The 15,542-nt window shown below is 38.3% G+C and overlaps 2 protein-coding genes across 2 annotated transcripts in view; one reads left to right on the top strand and one right to left on the bottom strand.

Moving 5' to 3' along the window:
• Nucleotides 1-549: 549 nt before the first annotated feature.
• tmem254 (transmembrane protein 254) lies at nt 550-4,823 on the top strand. Its single transcript, XM_056761567.1, has 4 exons — nt 550-715; nt 2,375-2,478; nt 2,756-2,815; nt 3,522-4,823. Exons 1-4 carry the CDS (start codon nt 626-628, stop codon nt 3,643-3,645), a joined length of 378 nt encoding a protein of 125 aa, XP_056617545.1. The 5' UTR covers nt 550-625; the 3' UTR covers nt 3,646-4,823.
• A 949-nt stretch (nt 4,824-5,772) lies between these two features.
• LOC130432269 (L-threonine ammonia-lyase) overlaps nt 5,773-15,542 on the bottom strand; it is a 10,684-nt gene continuing 914 nt past the window's right edge. The window contains exons 1-11 of the mRNA XM_056761577.1: nt 14,116-15,542; nt 11,930-12,284; nt 11,597-11,713; nt 10,889-11,130; nt 10,244-10,409; nt 9,703-9,802; nt 9,557-9,632; nt 7,349-7,474; nt 7,102-7,269; nt 6,875-6,932; nt 5,773-5,865 (exon numbers count right to left, since the gene is read on the bottom strand). The exon at nt 14,116-15,542 is cut by the window's right edge and continues 914 nt beyond it. Coding sequence (XP_056617555.1) covers nt 5,773-5,865; nt 6,875-6,932; nt 7,102-7,269; nt 7,349-7,474; nt 9,557-9,632; nt 9,703-9,802; nt 10,244-10,409; nt 10,889-11,130; nt 11,597-11,713; nt 11,930-12,284; nt 14,116-14,729 — 2,115 coding nt within the window. The 5' untranslated portion in view covers nt 14,730-15,542. The remainder of the gene's footprint in view (nt 5,866-6,874; nt 6,933-7,101; nt 7,270-7,348; nt 7,475-9,556; nt 9,633-9,702; nt 9,803-10,243; nt 10,410-10,888; nt 11,131-11,596; nt 11,714-11,929; nt 12,285-14,115) is intronic.

Raw genomic sequence — 15,542 nt, 5'->3', positions numbered from 1 at the left:
TTAACAATAGAAATAAGATATTAAACACTTTTTATATCTAATACAATAAAAATAAATGTGTATTTTTCTTATTGCTAGAGGTTGTAATATTTGTATTGCAGTATATGAAATGTTTGGTTCCAAAATGAGATCATTTTTTATTTAATTTTCTTTAATGTTTCTAAAATCATTTTTTATTGTGTATTCCACTTATCAATCAAACTGAAGTTGGTTTGTTTTGATTTAAGACATAATAACACATAAAATACAGCTAACTAACACATTTAAACACATTAAAGATAATATGATTTTTTGGAGCCAAACTCTTAATTTCTTTTGGAGAGAGAGAGAGAGAGAGAGAGAGAGAGTTTAACGATAATTATGTACTTAGAACCTTTAGTTTTTTACGTATTTCAATTGAACAGTTATTCTCATTTCTAATTATTGTAATGTTTCATTGCAGTATAAAACATAAGTCCAATCAAGAAACTAAAAATTAATTATATCTCAAATCCAGGCGTGACTTTTATCTTTGGTGTGTTACACGTCATTTCCGGCATTGATCTCCACGGTGACGGAATGATTGTCGCGAGTTGACAGGAGCTTCAGTTTTTACAGTAGCGCGTTTGATTCGGACGGTCTCGTGATGGCTAAAAGTGACGTCAGCAGTGAATACTTCAGGAGAAGCAGTTTATTCTGGATTGTGATCGTCACTGTCTCATTGACTTTCTACACGGTGAGCTCTCATCAATTATTGAGTCCGATCTGATCTGATCTGATCTCGGATGGGTGTCCGTTCGTCTGATCCTCACTGTGTTAGGACTTCGAGATATATCGAAATGATCGACATTTGTCACGTGTACATACCGCAGGGGTTTACAATATCTGATGACTTAAGTTCTTCACAAGTTCTCCATACAGTGAAAGTTTGATGTGGACGCAGATCCGGTGAGGAGGAGACGCTGTGACACAAATAACGATCTGAAGGGATTTCAATATAATTTAAGTCTGCTAAACATGATCGTATCACATATTCTAATGTGTATCAAGTTATTTTAATTGACCTCAATGTCGTGTAGCACTAACGTTTAGCGTAACCTAAGATTATCAATACACACACAAAAAAACACACTACAGGTGTACCACAACGCGTGTGCGTGCGTGCGTGCGTGCGTGTGTGTGTGTGTGCATGTTTTTATATCCCGGTGGGGACCTAAACCTGAACGCACCAACTCATGGGGACTCGTGCCACTGTGGGGACCAAAATTGAGTTCCCGTTTATAAATTGTACAGAACAATATTTTTACAAAATCTAAAAAGTGCAAAAAGTTTTCTATGATGTTTAGGGGATCTGAACTTTGATCAGTTTAAAGTTAATGGTTCACTTTGATTAGAAGAGTGATTGCAAAACAGCACAGTTGTGTTCATTTACCTTTCCTCTCATTCATTCATCATGACAATGTATAAAGTTCACTTATAGCACATACTGTTATGCACACACACACACACACACACACACACACACAGGTTTGTTTTGGTATATTTGTGTTGACTTCATACAGACTTCTATTGTTTTTATATTGAGCTCATTTCTATTCTTTACCCCCAAAACCTTGAACAAACCTTTTGCATTTTTTATTTTTCAAATAATCATTTAATCTGTTTAATATTCAGCTTCCTGGGAGGCGACCGCTCACTGATACATGAAGTTGAGCTTTTTTACTTTATGGGTATTATTCACCTGTACACCTGTCAATGTGTGCTGATATACTGCCTGTAGTGTATATGCTTTTAAAATATATTGTGGGTCAGTGAATGTATAGTATAGTGTGTCACACTACTGTATATACTGTTAATGTGTATAGTGTTTGTGAAAGGTTGTGATTCGTGGATTGAATTGTGAGTAAATGATTCATAAATCTACTCTTTAGGTTGTGTTTGTTTACGTCAGAGGAACGTTCACACAAATGTGTTTCAGTGGAGTTTCATGAATAAGCTGTGTTTAGTTTGAATGGTTTGTGTTATTCTGTCGCCCTGTGGCCTTCAGAGAACAGCTGACTTTTCATTTGACAATGATTCACATTGATCTGGGACCTGTCTTTATCTAAAATACCATAGTAACAATTCTTCATATTACCACACCGCTATTATCCACTGCTGTCAATAAACGCTCAGAGAGATTTGCTCTGTCTATACTAACTGTGATTGGCTTTTATGTAGAAAAGAAGATTGTAAATTGTGTCCTGAGAAATAAATCTGATAAAGAGTGACCAAGAGTGCAACAGTGTGTGAAGTCGATGAAAATGAATTCATCAGCAGTTTGATTTTCCGACTCTCTGAACAGAAGCTTCAAGGCTGATCGCTGTAAGTTCTTGAATGTTCTTCTGTTTTTCAGTGGACGGTGTTTTGGCCGCAGGATGTTCCCTATGGCTCTCTGGGTCCTCTCGGTGCTCTGGCCAAACATTTGGTTGACAATCATTATCAGATCATGTATTACGGGTGAGTCCATATCACGCGTGCATTCTCACCGCACCCCAGTGTGTGGAGATGGTGGTCTAGTGGGTTAAACCACTGAACTGGTAAATCAAAGGTTGCTGGTTCGATCCCAGCATCCACCACCAGTGTGTCCTTGAGCAAGACACTTTACTCCATGTTGCTCCAGGGGGATTGTCCCTGTAATAAGTGCACTGTTAGTCGCTTTGGATAAAAGCGTCTGCCAAATGACTAAATGTAAATGTCATACAGAAACTCTCATGACCCTCTGCTTGTGTTTCAGATGGTTTTTGACCTGGGTTGTACATACGTTTGAGGCTCTCTATGCGCTCAAAGTGTGCAGGTAAGAACCCTGTTATCATAAACACACAGTCAGGATGTTTTCTCATGTTTGAACACACGGTGGCAGTAGAGATCAGTCGATTTTATTTCATGTATATGTTTGGAATATCAGATAGTGTTTCTGCAGTATGTGAATTGACTGTATGCACTGACGCATTTGCCAAAACATGTTAATAATAAATATATATATATATAACAAAATAAATATTCTTATTTCTATCGTGAAAACCAGACGTCACTGAATCATGTGAAGAGAGTCATGTGATGTCTGTAGTAACTTTATCATACAAAGAAAGGGTTTTCTTTTTCAGCGTGTACTGCACATTACGCAGTGTGTAATCTATATATATATTTTTTTCCATTTATTTAACAATAAAGTACCACAATAACGATAGTGGTACTGGTATCACACATCAGAAAGAGCACCCAAATCTTTGCCCTCAATCATGCACACATGTTCAGATATATGCACATGAAATATCAACAAAAAAGAAAATAAAAAAATCACAAAATCTTCAAGGGAAATGTGGTCATTAAATGCCATATTATAAACCTCAAGCATTGGACAGTCACTTAGTAAAGACTGTCATTTAGCATCTTCAAGAAAAACCAGATGCACCAGAAAACAAATGGATTGTTGTTTTTAATAATAATAGAAGAGATACCCAAATACATAAAAGTGATTGGTGAGTGTTGTGTGATTGCAGTGATAAAGGGATCGACAGCAGTTCAACACGTCTGCTGTGGTTTGTTCAGACCTTCTTTTTCGGTTTCGCCTCTCTGGGTATTCTGCTCAAATACAAGGCAGGCGGCCGATCCAAACGGCATTGACCGCAGCGTGGAAACTTCATGTTCCAGCAGAAGCGTGCGGGAAGAGAGACCACACACTCCTACAGCACAGCGGCAGAGCTTTTATTTTGTCAGTCATATCCTCGGCTCTGGACGTGTGTTTGACACCTTGTTCATGAGCAGACGTGTGAAAGCGTGCAGTGATTTTCCTTTTCTTTAAACAATGAACCATTCAATGAATGTTGATCACCGGAGAAAATCATTTGAACTCGTCCTTCTGTTTTTAAGTTCTACTCTTACAGTAGAGCACTTATAATGGAGATAAACAGGGCAACACCATACAGTACAAACTAGGGATGCACCGATAGGATATTTTGGGCCAATTTCAACAAAACTATCAGCCGATCAATTGCATACAGTACTACACAATATTAGCTTTCTCTGGATTCTGTGTTTTCTTTTGTGTTTTACAACTATGTTCATATGAACCAGTATCTTACATCTTATGTTTTTATATTTTGCTTTTTTAAGTCTACTTACGTTGAATTAATAGTTTTGTAAAGTTTTAGTAGCAGTTTTGTCATGTGGCTAACTGGACTTTTATTTTGAAGACGGACTTTTATTTTGACGTTTTGCCGCAAAGTTTGACAGCAGCTTCTCTCAAATTAAAATTGGCGGCCGATACATCGGTGCATCCCTACTACAAACCATTATATATGTTTGAAGAACATGTTCATCCGAACTTATATAAATCTATCTCTTGATGTTAAAGATCTGTTTGACGATCCGTTCTTCTGTTGAACAGAGAGGATCATAAAGAGCAGAATGTTGTCATAACTACACAAACATGTTCAAAACAATAACTTGAACACACCAAATAACCTACAACTGGAAAAGCAAGCAAACATTGGCTAATGTCACGCACATTTATCAGATTCTAATGACAAAGTGTCTGACCCTTTTACATTCATCGTGAGCGTGTGTGAAAATCACTTTACTGCTCAATGTAATTGATCAAATTTTAACAGTAGAATTTTCACTTCAAACACTAAACCCTCAGAAGGTCGGTCAGGTCTTCATTTATACATTTATAAGATCATGTACAGATAAACAGGGTTTTTCAAGTAAATCGAGTGTGTGAGATTGTATTTTAAGATCTTATAAAAGCGCGAAGTGGATTGATGAAGAGCGTTTAAAAGAAATAAATCTGATCCAACATGCTTGTTTTTGTCATGTATCATTTCAGATAGAATCGCATTATAAAACACAAATGTACAGATCTGAAGCTGATTGTTTCATCTCGATAAATGTGATTTGTTCTATAATGTGACCTGCTCTTGTGTTTCCACTGAACATCCTACAATCGTTTAAATGTCTTTCTTCATCTGTCAGTGGTTTGACGGACGCTCATTGGCTCATGTTGTAGTGATGTTATGTGAGTTTTCTCAAGGTGTCCTGAGCTTATAGACTTAAAAGATTTAAAGTCTAATCGCATGAGACTCTTCACCAACACCAGTCACACTGTGATATTTACACTATATCTTCATTGACTCTAGTACTGGACACTGATCTGATCATTTTAACATCTGATGATACGGAATCATCATAAATTAAAATACGACCACACATCTGAATAAACTTTTATTTCATTGACAAAAAACACGTGAAAATAGCTAACATATATTGTAAGTTCTATACCGAAAATTATATACAGAATAAACCCACACCCTGAAGAACCAATGTCCTGTCTGGAACACGAATATATGAATCATCACATCTGGAGTAGATTTTGAGAGAGTTTGGTTCCAAAATGTTCAAAAATCATGATTTTTATGATGTTATCATGTTTTTATTGTGTTAGTTTGCTGTATTTTTCATGGCTTAAATCAAAACAAACCAACTGCATTTTTATTGAAATGAATTAGAATGCAATAATAAAATACATTTTTACATTTTTTAAAAACCGAGTTATCTCATTTTGGAACCAAACTCTTCATTTGCTCTTTGCTTTTATAAATATTAAAAATAGAAATAGTAGTCGAGTGTTTATAAGATGTGTTTTCTTTCTATAATCTCTTTCACAGAAAAGCATCGGTTTTGTGACAGTGTCAAAAACCGACGAAGTGTTTCTTTGGTTTTCTGCGTGTGCTCGTGCGCGCGCGTTCAGCGCTACAGCCAGCGCAGTGTCGGGTATCGGTCTGACAGCGTTCGTCTCAGTTTACAGTTCTGAGTTTTATCACAAGTCTCAACGACACACTCGACCTGCGTGAACAGAACAGCGTCAAAAGTTTCATCTGTAATTTTGTTTGCAGGTTCGTGTGTTACATGCGTTTGTATTCACATAAACATATTATTGAAAAACGGTGTCACCTTGGCATCATGTTAAAGGGGTCATATGACCTGGCTAACACGAATCTTATCTTTCGTTTTAGATGTAATGTAATTTGTACACACGATTTAATGTTAAAAAACGCTGTATTTTCCATACGGTGCATGTTTGTATCTCCTCTTTGCTCCACCTCTCTGAAACGCGCTGATGTTTAACAAAGCTCATGGCTGTGAAAAGTGAGGTGTGCTCTGATTGGCCAGTTCACCAGTGTGCAGTGATTGGTGGAATACTGCAAGCGTGTGATGGAAATGTAACACCTCTGACCATATTTGGAACATCAGGTTCCTCTTCAATTGTACTGACAGGTACGCCCAACCAGAGTCATTGAGAGTTCTGCCAACGAAAGTCCAAAACGCTGGAGCGTCACGTGATTCATGGAGCATTCAGATAGTTTCAGGAAGTTATGTTTTCTCTTTAAAGGCTTTATTTCTATCATCTTTTTATTCATTAAATGACTCTCGTCTTTAAATGGGTTAGAAGTTTACCTCAGTTGGTCTGTTTAGTTGCAGCTCCATTCGTTACTTGTTACTTCTGGGAACTATTGAAACTATGAAAAAACTGTTCCATTGGAGCCAAAGGAGATGACGCGGCTCTCTCTATCAATGGCTCTGCACCCACCTTACTTGCGTCTACATTTGGGTGGTCTTATTCAAATCAGACCACCAGCTGACGTAGATTTGTGGGGGTGTGGTTACATGAGGCGTTTCAGGCAGGTCATGGTGAGCATTCGCTTTTAGATAGAATGCATCTTTGTTCTGCAATTTTACATGTCTAATAAAGTACATGCATCGAAAACTTACAACACACCAAAGACACAGAAAAACACTTGGTCGTGCCATATGACCCCTTTAAAAAGTTGATAGTGAAAGCTGTGCGTCTCACCTGAGCTTTGAAGAGATCAGATTTATCGCTGTAACGCTTGTGACAAACATCCAACAGCCTGAGAGATCAGATGTGAGAAGAGAGAAGAGTCGGTCCTGTATATTTTGAATCTCATCATAGAGAGAGGTTTTTAATCACAGCAGTTATTGTACTGTTTAACCTCTCTGTCTCTGTCTCTGGTCTTTTATTCAGTTCTGTTTCAGTCAGATGAATGTGTTTGTACTCACCGGACGTCCTCTCGAGCCAGTAGGTCCAGTAGTTTGGCCATGTCTCCGGGCAAATCGCCCAGCTGGACGGTGAAGTGACTGACTCTCTCGTCTAGAACCAGAGCACGTTCCACACACTGCAGAACCAGGTCCAGATCCATGTTAGAACTGCTCACTATGATAGCCACCCTACGTCACATCACACACACAAAAAGGTTTAAAAACAGAATATGGGTTTGTAATGGAGTAACTGATGGGCTGTAAATACCTTTTGCCTTTAAGTTCAGGCAGCTGACCACCTAAGATAGCCGCTAAACCCATAGCACCCTCTGTGTCCACTGTTGAGTGTTCATACTCCTGAAGTCTCAACATCGCCACCAGAGCGTCTGCCTCCCTTTACACACACAGTTCACATCATTCATTCATCCATCATGTTTTACATTCAACATCACAAATATATTCCATTGATAGTGTACTCTTGCAAAAACAAGTTCATGTAATTGAGTTCAGTGAACTAAAAGTATATTTAAGCATACTTTTTTCCCATACTAATCAGTGTGTAGTGTACTAAGTGTACATTTCAATATGACTTGGGACACACTTTTAAGCTTATCAAAGTATACTTTCAAGTGTTCTTTAAGTTTAACAGTAGTAGACTATTGCCTGGTTTCACAGGTCAGGCTTAAGGCTAGTCCCAGACTAAAATGAATGTTTGAGCTGTCTTAACTGAATTTTTTTTTTGAAATATGACAGTGCCATTGTTTTGTCTCGAGATGCACCCGTTTTTTTACTAGGACATTTTAATAAAAGCAACCGAAATATCCCAATATAACTAAGGGTTAGTCCTGGCTTAAAGTCTCCGTGAACCGGAAGTTGCGATCGTTTTTACATCCATATTTTTACGCATTTCCAAGTGAAATGGCCTTTTGAATCATAAAAATAGTGGGCGTGGCATGCGTCTCTCTCTGCGATTTGATTGGATGTATAAAAACAGCCGTTTCATTTTGAAATGGAATGGAAGCAGACAGTTGAAGGAGAGGAGTTAACGGATGCTCCGCCCAAGCCGTCTTAAATAGGTCATCTAAGACGGATAGTCATGATGGAAGTGCATTTTCAGATTTTAACTGGAAGATTTTAAGGGGCACATGCATTTTAAAAAGAGAATGATCCAAACTGATCAACTATTCATGAAAAAATAGGCATCGTAATTTTTCATTTCACTGGGACTTTAAACTTAACCCTGTCTGTGAAACTGGGTCTTTGAGTTTGCAACTATATTGTTATACTGTAGCACAATTTTTAATTAATGAAAGTACACTCTGAACTGAAGAATACTTTAAGTTAACAATCTGGTAAGGGTTTTTTATACTTCAAGTATACTTATCTTAACATCTTAGTCTATACTACTCATATCCGTAATACGTATACATATATAATATTTCTAGTTTACTATTTAAAATTAGTTTTGCACTTCTACGTTCCTATTTAGGTATTTCTTTTTAGTCCTGGAATTATACAAGTAAGTGTACTTTATGTAAGTGTAGGGCTGCGTCCAAATACCTCCACTTGTGGTCTTTTCACTTGACATATTTCCTGTTTTTGGCTCAAGTGTTCTAGTGGGTGTGCAGATCCCGAGTGAGCATGTAGTGTTTCAATCCCAATGGCCCACACTGTAATGTTAAGTTATGTGGTGTTTCTTTGTATGTGATAAAAAGCAGTTCTTCAAAATTCACAATATTTTGAAGTTTTCATTTATAAAATGTGCAACTCTTTCATTTTTACTACAAAATTATTTGATAAAATCTAATTTTTATAGTGCTTTATTTGTATTGTATCAAAGCAGCTGTACCCAAAGAACTAAAGAAAAACACATGTTAGCAAAATATAGAATAAATAAAGATATAACCTTAAAACGTAGTAGTAGAACATACACTGGAAAGCTTTACGCAACATCTTGCGAGACCTGAGGAAAAAGTCTCATGACTTATATCCAGAATGTGATGCATGATGGGATACACTTAGCCCTGAATACTCGGAAGGGTTATTTAAGATAATGTAGGTTTAGTGTGTGTTAAAGGCACTCCACTTTGGTGTTTTGAAGACATTGGACAGACTTGTGCTCTTACTTTCTGTGGCGTGTACACGCTCTCAAGTGGCCAAGACCGCAAGTGGGGGTATTTGAACGCAGTTTAGAGTATATCACCATCCAAAGACTGAGTACAAGTATAGACCAAATATACTTCTGTCTATGTACGTCAGGTAAACTTTAATTTGAAGTATATTTCGGAGAAAGGCATAAAAGTAGCTTGACATTCAACTTTCTTGTTTATACTTTAAAATAAGTAAACAGTAGCACACTTGAATGAACTGTGTGTTTTTCTGTTGTGTGCTACAAACACTTCAGCAGAAGAACAACTCAAATGTGTATTCAGATTCCATGACGTATTTTATGTAGATGATGATGTGTTCACAGTACCTCACAGAAATCACTTTATCCACCATTTTCTTGGCCAGTTGGAAGGTGTGCGTCCCCAAAGAGTTTTCCACCAGATCTGTGTTCAGACGAGAGCTGGTGTTAAATCATGACAGACAGCGAACACACAGACAGATGCTGTACTGTACCTCTGTAAAGTTTTTTATTGGGGTTACAGTAGAGATCTTTGATGGGCGAGTCTGTTTTGAGTGACTGCAGCAGAAGAGGAAACTCCTCCGGTTCAGCACCCTGTCAGAAACATCAGACACGTTCATCTGTTAAACACCATCCACAAGCACTGTGATAACACCATATCTACCTCATTTACATGACAACATGATGATACACAAACACACGAACACACACATGTATGTTATATTATCTCGGTGGGGACAGTCCATAGGCGTAATGGTTTTCACACCGTACAAACAGAATATTTTATCCCCTAACCCAACCCCTAAACTTAAAAGTCATGGAAAACTTTTTGCGATCAGATTAAAAAAATATATTGTTTCTTTACATTACAATTTATAAGCTGTAAGAAAACACATGAACACACACATGAATACACACAAAAACACACGCACAAGAATACACCCATACATGAACACGCACACAAACACACACACAAGGTAATTTCAGGTAGAACTCAGTGGAGCGTGACGTGTCTGGATTTGACATCAGACTCACTATGACAGAGATGCGAGGGTTCAGGTGTTTGATGGCCGCAGCAGTTGCAGCCAGAAGACCGCAGTGACCGCCCGCAGGAATGATGACAGCGTCCAGTTTGGACACCTGCTCATAGATCTCCAAACCAACTGTTCCCAGACCTGCCAGATACACGGCGCTGTCGTCCCTGTAAAGAGAAGACAAAACACAAGCTGAAGCCTTATCCCTAAGATCCATACGTATCACACATCTCATTTAACATATGATTTGATCAAAACATGTGTCTCTTTAATAGCTCAAGAGATCTGATCTGATCATCAACTCAGTCACAGATGATTCTTCTTAAATTGTTCACAGAAGAAATAAAATGAAAATCGTATGAGATTGTGATTGTTGAAATCTATGGAAGACTATGGGGGCGTAAAATAATCTGGATTTGAGTCAATTTAATGAGAAATGTTGATATTGAGATCTTTAATAATATAGACTTTTGATTGCAGACGAGTCAAATCTGAGCTGAATTTTAAACATTGCTGACGTGTCCTCAGACAGAGATGAGATTTAAGAGCAGATTAATTTTTCTGTTGTTCTTTCTCGTGGTCACTCATGTGTGTAGTGAGCCGAACGAGAGGTTTGAGTCTGTGATGTTTGATGAAGTTCACTCACTCCTCCAGACACAGGTATCCGTTCTCTCTGGCGAGGTGGCGAGCGTGATTCACAGAATCTTGAGGAGTGCTGCCGTACGAGATGACCATGGCGCCGTAGTCTCTGTACATACGAAGGCGTGATGGTGAGCTGTGTGCCGGCATGATGACAAACACCGGGATTCTCATCTCCACAGCATGATGAGCTACTGCCATTGAGAAATTACAGTCTGTGGCCGCGATCACACCTTTCCTCTGCTGTTCCTGAAACAAACAACCTCTTCAGTGGTGAGTAAAACACTTTATACTGATCAGACCTGGATTTAAAGTCCAAGTCAAATTAAAATTACAATAACTATTTTTTCATGAAATATGGCAGCGTCCATAGTAAATAGTTTATCAATGTGGGTCGTTCTCTTTTTAAATTCATGTGCCCTCATAATCTTCAGTTAAAATATGGAAGTGCACTTGTAATGACTTTACATCTTAAATGACGTAAGTTAGACGGCTTGGGCGGAGCATCTGTTAACTCCTCCCCTTCAACTGTCAGTCAGCTACCAGTTTCATTTCTAAATCAATGCTATGGCTGCTTTACATCCAATCTAAGCCACGCCCACTATTTTTCCCGTTTGAAGTTCCATCGCAAAAACCATCGCAACTTCCGGTTCATGGGACTTTAAGGGATTAGTTTTCAATGTTTTTGGTCATTAATTCTTGTTTCGTTTGTCACCTGTTGTAGTGAAGACAGCAGGCACAGGACTCCTCTCTCCTTCACAGAACCCGTGTAATGAAGATGTTCTTTCTTCAGGTAAATTTCCATCCCGTACTGTTTGGATAGTCTGGAATACTGAGCGGAGAAAATCAATCAAATGTTAACAGACAAAAACCTTCTGGCAAAATCTCATCCATCTAAGACAAGAAAGTATAAAGTGGGATCTGAGGAACGCTTTAAAGAACATGTTGTACAACCTTAGATGTTTAAAGACTCAATATGAGCACAAAGTTTGATGCTAATGTTGGACTAAAGGTTGATGTTTGGGAACGAGTGGGCTTTGAGACGTACAGAACAGGGAGTTTTCTGAATCCCAGACTTCTGGAGTTTTAATACAGCCGCACTGATGTCTTCAAAGCGGAGATGCTCGCTCGCAGGTTTAGATGTGGTCTTGATCTCAGCGCCTCTCTTGGCAGTGGGTTTTGGTGTGGACATTAACAGGATCTCTGGTGGTTCTGTAACACTAGTCTCAAAGACCTTCACATCGCCGTTGAGATATTCCTCAGCTCCAAAATCTTTGAGGCGTTCTGGGCAGATGAGGGTTGAGCGTCGGCCCGTCTGGCCGTTGCTGATGTGTGCATCTTTCAGACATGGGCCGCTGTGAAAGGAGCAGTCAGGTCTGGTGGAACCTCGGCGCTGTTCTGAACTGTTACAGGAAACACAAAGATCACAATCCTCTAACATAACCTGAACATGTCACAGCTTTTCTTATCTTAACTCTGATCAATATAAAGGTTGGGCTATAAGTGCACTACACTCTTAAAAAGGTGCTTCAAAAGGTTCTGCGATGCATTTGAAGTCCCTTTTGGTTCCATAAAGAACCTTGGACATCTGAAAAAACTTTTTGTTTCACACAAGCTTCTTTGACCTTTTAACCTTTTAAGCCCCTTTATTTTGAAGAGTGTAGCACAAGAATACTTTTAGTCTATTATTTGTGTACTTTTCAGAAGTACTTGGCTTGAAGTTTTGTTTAATCTGAAATACTTTTTCAAATAGTTTTACATACTTATATGTTTAAGTTTGTAAACAAGTCAGCTTTGAGGAGGAACAACCTACTGAGAGTAAATAAAACTGATCTTCACAAGCAGTGACCATAGAAATTTAGTACACTTAAAGTTTTTCAAGTACACACAATGAGTGTGTTTACATGTACAACATAAATCTATCTATCAAAAAGAAACCTGTTGTCACGTGTTTACATACATAGCAATAAACCGGCTACACAGAAAACCGCGTTTGCGTGGAAGTTTGAGACTTGCCGGGTTTCTCGCGTGCAGTGACGTCACCGTCTGTTCATTCTGTTTAGTCGTTAAAAATGAAGCGGGAAAACGGTCAGAAGCTGTATTTTTATATCTGTTCTCATGTCCGCAGTACCTGCATATGCAACAATAGTTTTTCAATTTATGTTTCTACATCAACTGGATTTTTAATGCTACGAATAATGCATTATCACTTCTGTTGGGACTTTTACAATTGCGCCGACAGACATGCATGCGTACACACACAAAACTGGAGAAAACCAGTAAAGGCGTTATCATGAACACGAAATTTGAGTAAAATTACTACCGCTGCCAAGCGGGGTTTTTAACGCCGTTTATGACCATTCCCAGATAAAATAAACCTTTTTTATGCGTTTACATGACCTCACTTGTTCTCAGTTTATTAAGCTTACTCGGAGAAAGATTATTGCCTAAATATGAGCATAGCAGTGTACTTCAATTGCAAAAATAATATTTGAATAGTAAACCATAAGAATGATCTTAAGTTCAGTTAAAGAAAAATAAGAAGTATATTTGCAGCATTCTGATTACTAATTTAGTAGTTTACTTGGTTCTATGAAGTTTTCTTCTTTCATTAACTAAAAGTGAGCAACCAGTGTTAAACTAGTAAACTATCAGCACACCTATAAGTTCACTTGTAGTACAGTTCTAACCTGTTATGCTTAAACCTTTAATGTTTATTTAAGTGGCCAAATAAAATGAACCTGAAGAATACTTATTGTTGGTAAGGGTACATTATGAGCACTTCTAAGTTTCAGTACAAACGAAAGACGTAGTTTGAGTTGCATACTCAAAGTTTCCTACTGTTAGATTTAAAAAACTTTCACTTTATACTTTTAAGTTAAAATTACACTTTTGAACTAAAAGTGGATAATTTAGTCCCATGTAGTATTGAATAAGTACACTTACAAGTATGCTACTAATATAACGATACTAGTAAATTTACTACATCAAGTACAGTATACATTAAAATATGCTTAAACTCTATGTATACTTATTAAATGAGCTTGTAGTGTACTTTTTCATTTGTTTTGTAAAGATGTGTCATTGGTAACATAAGAAGTGTCCCTTTGATGTCTATTAATATATCAGATGTCACCTCTCACCTCATTACAAGTGCACACTATCTTACACACTTCACACATGTTGTGTTGTTTTTTACGTTCTCTCCAGTGCTGTAATGTACTCTGTGTTTACCGTGGCAGAAAGAGGAGGAGGAAGGAGAGGAAGAGTTTGAGGAGGATGTAGACTGAAGTCTGGAGGAGAAGCAGGAGCGGGTTGTTTTCTGGACGTGATGGAAGAGAAGAATCTACAGATGAGGAGTTTTCTGTGGTATCTACAGGAGAACTGGACACTGAAGGAGTCTCCTCCGTCTTTAAAGCTCCACTTTGATGATGAGGAGGCGTCTTTAGAGGTGCTGGAGCTGTAGACACTCGAGGGCTCTTTGTGCATTCTGATGAAGATGAAGATGATGAAGATGTGTACGGATGGTCGATCACATCAGATTTGAATGTCTCAAGGGTTTTAGGTGCAAGCCTGAGGGACTCGGGATGGGACGGGGAAAACCGAGGAAACGCTACATGATCTCTATCTGAAACTACAGTTTTAAATTCCACAACTGTCTCAGACCCCAGAGGATTCTGGGAAGTAGAAGGTATCTGAGACGCTCTACACAGTGGAGATTCGGGGTTATCCCACCTCTGCCAGAAGGGATCGTATTCCTCGCTGTCATTGAAAGTTCTCCGCGTCTCCTGAGGCGACGTGCCATCATTCACGAAGTTAGCGTAGTAAAACTGAGCTGCAAAATTCATCCTCTTCAGACGACACCTATACTCCACTCGTCTGGTCTGGTCTGGTCTGGTCTCTGAGCGTCCTCTCTGTTGTCCTCCACACACGGTTGACTTTACTCTTCAGGGATTACCCATAATCCCACGCAGTCCTTCAGAACTCCACCTCCAGCTCTATTCCTGTATCAGACCTGATCTAAACCCATCGTCCTTCACGTTGTGTAATCAGACACGCTAAAGGGATAGATGAAGACTTACTGTAATGCTGAGCTGTGATACTCATCTCACACAAGTCCAGCAGACACACAGAGAGCGAGACATCAACTGTTAACCTTGAAGACGTGACAAATCCTCATCAGACAGGATCACAAGTCACCCATCGGCTCACCGTCCATTCTCTTTGTTGTGTACTTTATTAGGTTTACTTAAGTATACTTCAAGAGCATTTAAAAGCATGATTTATGTAGCAAGAAGGTCTGTCAAACGATAGATCCCATCCAGAATAAAGGTTTGTTTTCACATCATATATGTCCATGTAATGTGCTGATTATTTTATGTTTATAAACACACACATGTACATACACTCTTAAAAATAAAGGTGCTTTCTTCACAGCGATGAATTAGTGGTTCCACAAAGAATCATTCAGTCAAAGGTTCTTTAAATCACTTTTTTTGTGTCTTCTGTGGCATCAAAGTACCTTTTTTAAGAGTGTAGAGGAGATATTTATATTCATCAATAATGTTGGTTATTTACCAACAATAATAATTATGTATAAACTTGTCTATTAAATTTAGTATTTACATTTTTTCTTAAATACATAAATGTGCTTATATCAT

This window comes from Triplophysa dalaica, chromosome 11 (assembly GCF_015846415.1).
Source record: "Triplophysa dalaica isolate WHDGS20190420 chromosome 11, ASM1584641v1, whole genome shotgun sequence".
NCBI lineage: Eukaryota > Metazoa > Chordata > Actinopteri > Cypriniformes > Nemacheilidae > Triplophysa > Triplophysa dalaica.
Note: the sequence above shows the minus strand (reverse complement) of the source record. Positions and strands in the feature narration are given on the sequence as shown.

What these genes read in the sequence shown, in the direction of transcription:
- tmem254 (XM_056761567.1), top strand. Translation starts at nt 626, where the DNA reads ATGGCTAAAAGTGACGTCAGCAGTGAATACTTCAGGAGAAGCAGTTTA. An exon ending in TATCAGATCATGTATTACGG is followed by an intron (nt 2,479 to 2,755) that starts GTGAGTCCATAT and finishes CTTGTGTTTCAG; the next exon opens with ATGGTTTTTGACCTGGGTTG. An exon ending in TATGCGCTCAAAGTGTGCAG is followed by an intron (nt 2,816 to 3,521) that starts GTAAGAACCCTG and finishes GTGTGATTGCAG; the next exon opens with TGATAAAGGGATCGACAGCA.